Source organism: Octopus bimaculoides, chromosome 20 (genome assembly GCF_046866305.1).
Source record: "Octopus bimaculoides isolate indiv1 chromosome 20, ASM4686630v1, whole genome shotgun sequence".
NCBI classification, from domain to species: domain Eukaryota; kingdom Metazoa; phylum Mollusca; class Cephalopoda; order Octopoda; family Octopodidae; genus Octopus; species Octopus bimaculoides.
The window spans coordinates 16,558,729-16,564,728 of record NC_142947.1 but is presented as its reverse complement, the minus strand read 5'-3'; the positions used below and the strand labels follow the sequence as shown (position 1 = coordinate 16,564,728).

Genomic DNA, 6,000 nt, shown 5'->3' with positions numbered 1-6,000 from the left:
TAGAAGACACTTGCCCAAGGTGCCACGCAGTGGGACTGAACCCAGAACCAAGTGGTTAGGAAACAAGCCTCTTACCACACAGCTATGCTTGCACCTATATATATATATATTGTAAAACTATTAGATTCTCAGAAATTGTATTGATATTAACATTATCACTTGTTTTTTTTTTATTTTGTAGATTCTTTTTCATTTTCTTATTCATTACAAACTATGTACACACACACACACAAACACACATACACACACACATACACCCCCACACACATATATATATAGTTTACTTTTCTGTTAATGTAAGATCAACAAAAAAGTATTCCATCCAGTAAGAGATAAATATTATTTAATGTACACAGGATACAGTTATGAGCTACTAATAGTTTCATGCATTGGAAATGTAGTCTAGGCAAGTTTTAATAATATGCCTTGTTTCCCCAAGAGATCTTCAAGCTCTGAGCACATGGCCTGTGCAATTTACAAATTAAGATGCTAGCACAAGCAATGTTATTAAATCTTGCTTAGACTACATTTCTAATGTATGAAACTATTAGCAGCTTGTAACTGTACACTGTGTACACTAAATAATATATATACATATACACACATATATATTTGTATACCAGACGTGTGTGTGTGTGTGTGTGTGTGTGTGTGTGTGATTGTAATATCTTCTGTTGATAACGTTAAAACAATGTGTAAAGACTAAAAAACCATAATTTTAAATATGAAACCTCTGCAAGAAGTTGAAATCATTGATAGTGATACATTTGGTTAAAATATCAATGCTTGTAGCAGTATAATTAGTGGTAACTGTAGGAGTACATAGTATCAACAGTGGATTTTCTTTTAACCACTGAGCGGATTCAGTTTCTTGTTGTTTTTCCTTATTTTTATTAACATTATTGATGATGCTATTATTCATGCTTCCGAAAATAAGAAATATTTGGCTACGGGTTTCAAATGAACTAATGTAGATGTGTGTGTGTATGTGTGTATCATGGATGTTGTTTCCACATGAAATTCAGCATTCTTGTTTTATAACATGTCAAGTTCTTTTTCGAAGTGTTAATGAAAAAAAGAAATATATATATATATATATATATATATATATATATATATATATATAAAATAAAATTTTGTGTTTTTAAATTGGAATAAAATCAATGCCAACAAAAAAAATTATAGCACCCCATCCACAACTTCCATTTCATTTAAAGCATCATCAATAGATCAAATTTTGCAGAAGGATCAAAGACCCAAGAAGTCAAAGAAAAAAAAAAAAAGAATTGTCAATGACATTTGTATGTTGTCAATCATTTATGATGACAGCTACTTTCTGAAGGATTATTACAGTAGTAGAAATCGGGATTTCTAACCATAGGTGCAAGGCCACACATTTTGTAGAAGCAAAAGTCATTTAGAATGACACAATTCTCACTATTACCTAATTGAAATTTATGTACAAGTTAACTTTTAGTCCAGAAGGATTAATAGCTAATTTGGTCTGAGCAGGATTTGAAATCAGAATGCAAAGAAAGAGCACATTTTGTCTATTGCATTACCAATTCTGTTATCAACAGCAGTTCATACAATACACTTTTGATGATGGGTGAAAATCTACAAAATTAGTATTGAAAATATGTGGACTAAGTTTAAAATTTCTTGGGTAGACAGACCTTTGAAAAGCCTGGGATACTTGGAAGAATTTGTTTAAATAATGGTTTTGAATTCTGGCCAGCAAATTTAGGTGAAGTGGGTAAGTTGATTACATTGACAGGAACTTATTTTATCAACTGCAAAACTATGAAAGGCAAAGTCAACCTCAGCAGAATTTCAATGCTTGGCATTGTACCTGACCTGTAAATGATTATGCAGCTTGCCATCTTTTAATTTGTTTAAATAATAAGGGTTCTTGAAGTGAAAAGGTTGGCAACCAATAATATAGCAAATTGGACATTGTGTTTTGAACCCCAGAGAACTAAGAGATAAAGGGACTTCAGTAGATATCACAAGGCATTTTGTCCTTAACTCTAATGATTCTGTTATCCACTGCTCAAAGCACAACAAATATGATAATGATTTCTTTCATTGGTACAGGGTCACAAATCTTTAGGAGAAGGCAGTGTCACATTTTAGTTGAGACCAAGTACATCAATAGCAGTTATTTTACTTAACCCATAGAAGTGAAAAGTGAAATAATTCCAGGTAGAATTGGAATTGAAAACATTGATTTTAACATCTGGCTAATAATAATAATAATAATAATAATAATAATTGTTTCTAATACAGGTACAAGGTCAGAAATTTTCGAGAAGAGGTTGATCAATTAAATCAACTTAAATACTTGATTGTTATTGTATTTTACTGACTTGAAAAAGAACGAAAGGCAAAAGTAACCTTGGTAGGAATTGAACTTAAACCATAAAAGACCATAAGTAAATATTGTCATTCATTTTGGCCAATACAGTTCTACCAATCCATCACTTTGAAAATAATATTATTATTATAGAATCTTCAAGTAACAGCCATGTACTGGAGTCAATGTAACTGACCCACTCATGCCAAAATTGCTAGCCTTTGTGCCAAGATTTGAAAGAGTTATTATTATTACCATTACTATTATTATTTATAATAATTATACTAATAAAAATATATTCTTACATTAGAAAAGGCCTGAAAGTATTTTTTTTAGAGGGGAAGGAGATTAAACAATTTATATCAGATTTAGTATTTAACAAGTAAACTAGTTAAATACTAGTATTTTAAAGATCCTCAAAAGATGAAAGGCAAAATTTGACCATTCCTGTTTATGTATGCATATCAGTAAATATGTATACATATGTATGTATAAATACGTGTGTGTGTGTGCAATTTCACAGAATTAAATTTTTTTCTTTTACAAATGAAAAAATAGAATAAATGATTCACTTCTTTGTATAAAAAGAATTACTACATGTGAAAAACAATATCCATTAAAATACATATATATGTGTGTATGAATGTGTATATATATATATATATATATATATATATACACATATTTAAAGGATTATACATATTTTCTTATGTCATTAACCATTTCACACAGCAGAACCTGGTGCAAATTGCGAATCGTAGGTGCCGCCATCATATTCATCTGCTACATTCATTACTGGGTTTGCTTTACCTTCTACGGTGTAGACGTCTTGATTGTTGAGTGGGCTGGCATTGGCTCGACCTGTTTGTTTTGTCTGGAAGTTAGAAAAGAAAAAGAAATAAAATCACACTAAAATCAGCTTAACAATCCTTTCTATTATATGCATAAGGCCTTAAATTTTGCAGAGAAAGGGGTTAGTCAATTACATCAAACCCAAGACCCAACTGACCCAACCCCAAAAGACTGAAAGGAAAAGATAAATGTAACGCTGGAATAAATGTCACTAAGTATTTTGTCAGACATGCTTATGATTCAATCCTTACACTAGCTAAATAAGGGTTTCAAATTTTGGCACAAGGCCAGCAGTTTTGAGGGAGGGGGCCAAGTTGATTACATCAACCCCGGTGCTCAATTGATACTTATTTTATTGACCCTGAAAGGATGAAAGGCAAAGTCAACCTTGGCAGAATTTGAACTCATAACATAAAAAGCATTCAGTCCATACTGTAAAGTGGTTGGCATTTGGAAGGGCATCCAGCCATAAAAACCACACTGAAACTAACCTCAACCCTGCTGGTGCCACATAAAAAGTACTCAGTCAACTTTGCAGGGTGGTTTAGGAAGGGCATCCAGCTGTAAAAATCATGCCAAAACAGATACTGAAGTCTAGCACAGTCTTCTTTCAAGCCAGCTCCTGTCAAACTATCGAACTGATGCCAGTATGGAAGGCAGACATTAAATGGTTATGATGATGAACATAGAGACACACAAAATTCCACTAAGCATCTTGCCTGGCATCTTTCATAATTAATTGAACCCAAAGTAGTGTGTTTCAACACAGATATAGTAACAAAAGTACTTTATCAAACCTGGAAAGGAAAAAGCAGATTCGGCTTCAGCAGTATCTGAATTCAGAATCTAAAGGAATGCAAGTAAAAATTGCAAGGGATTTTCTCCACTACTCAACGAAATTTGTTATTTCGACATGGTCAAATATTAAGCTATCACTTTCAAAATTAAATAAGATATATATTTGCTTTTCTGTTAATCCCTTCAATACCAATCCACCTGAAACCATCTCTGGCTCTGTATTACAAATGTCTGGTTGACATGAGTTTTTAATTAAAATCTTCCATCAAACCTTAGTCACAATCTATGTTCCCAACACTAGCTTAATGATAACTAAGTTATTTTACTAAATTCTTTGTTATATTTAGAATTAATTGAAAGAAACACAAAACATCTCAAAATAAATATGGTAACAAAAGGGTTAAAGGGTTAAATTTTTACAAGTTACTTTCTTAACAATAAGAAATGCCATGTATCTATCCATTTTTCTATCATCACCATTGTTATCTCAATCTCTCGCTCAATACGCTAATAGCCTACACAACTCACAGAACATGGTTTACTTCAGTTTTTGGAATGCAATCGTTTCAGGAAATAAATGATTATTTTCTTACAACCATTTTAAAATCTATTTTAGTATTGAAAAATTTGTCAAGAATGAAGAATGAGTAATTTCACAAAGTCAAAGAAGTGATGCAGTAGCAATGCATCTTTGTTTAAGTTACATCCCTTACTGTTCCATAACTTATTGGTCCCACATATATCAAGATCAATAAGAAAACAGATTGAAATAGTGTTGGAGTTAATATAGTATAGTAAAAACAAATTTAAAAAAAAAAAAAGAAGCCAGCTCTTCCATCTTCCCTCTCCCTTCAAAGAAGACAAATCAAAACCAGAAAAATATGTTAATTTCTCATGAGAAGAATTAACTCTCTGAGTTGCTTTCTCAGGAGAATATTTTCATCTAGTATCACACAAATAAACAAAATGCACACAAGAAATACACATACAATATATACATATATGTATCTATACAATTGTCTCATACAATATAATAATGCATATATGAATATAATATAAGCCAGAGAGAAAGAGGGGGAGAGAGAAAATAACATGAAGATTAAGAAGAAGAATATTTGAGCAGTTGTTTAACCCTCAAGGCATAGCATGTAAATCATTCTCAAACCACACCCTGGCATCTAAAATAAAAGAGGACATAGTAAATAGTGATATACAAATAAGAGAGTAGTCATGGAGGGATTGTCTTTGATCATGGAGGAATTAAGGCCAAACATCTTTATCACTAACAAGTGCCAATGAGAAAACTTGACTTGGCCACTCAGACAAGAAATAGCAGCCAAATAACATCAACTCATACCCTACTGTTTTAAATATAGGATACAATTAGACAATGCCCTGATAGATTAATGATCCTCCTGGCAAGTCATTCAAGAAAATTTTTTCTTTTGTGTGTTTTTCATGTTTATTGCTTCCTTGCATCTGCCACATCTTCCTGTGATACTAATGTACCTCTTATATATCCATACTTTGCACTGGGCACACTATATGCTATTTCTACCTACACCTTTTATACATACCGAACATGACCATTTTTCTGAAAGGATTAGGGTACTTCCTGATTTCCTATTTACTATGACTTAGGTTTTTTTTCTAAGATAACTTTAAGACCCTATGGTTCCAAGTTTTGCTTCCAAACATGGAATTTCATATCTAATTCTACTACAATTTCAGTTATAAGAATAAAGTCATCAGCATAAAGGAGTTCCCATATGTAATTGGTTTTAAAATCTTCTGTTATGGCCAAGACAACAATGATAAATAAGATGGGACTGTGAGCTAAATCCTGGTAAACTATTATCTGCACACTAAATTCATCAATATACTTGTTAAAACTCACTTTACTGACAACACCCCTGTATATGGTTTGGACAGCCATTCATCTATTCTTTGCTTCTGCAGCCATTCCTTTATTCTTTGTTTCTGCAGCAACCACC

The 6,000-nt window shown here is 32.1% G+C and overlaps 1 protein-coding gene across 5 annotated transcripts in view; it reads right to left on the bottom strand.

Annotated features, from left to right (window-relative positions):
• Positions 1–3,000: 3,000 nt before the first annotated feature.
• The window catches only part of LOC106883640 (uncharacterized), a 96,084-nt gene continuing 93,084 nt past the window's right edge, over positions 3,001–6,000 (bottom strand). For all 5 annotated transcript variants that reach the window (XM_089338126.1, XM_089338127.1, XM_089338130.1 and 2 more), the window contains one exon: positions 3,001–3,230. In XM_089338126.1, coding sequence (XP_089194252.1) covers positions 3,081–3,230 — 150 coding nt within the window. In that variant the 3' untranslated portion in view covers positions 3,001–3,080. The remainder of the gene's footprint in view (positions 3,231–6,000) is intronic.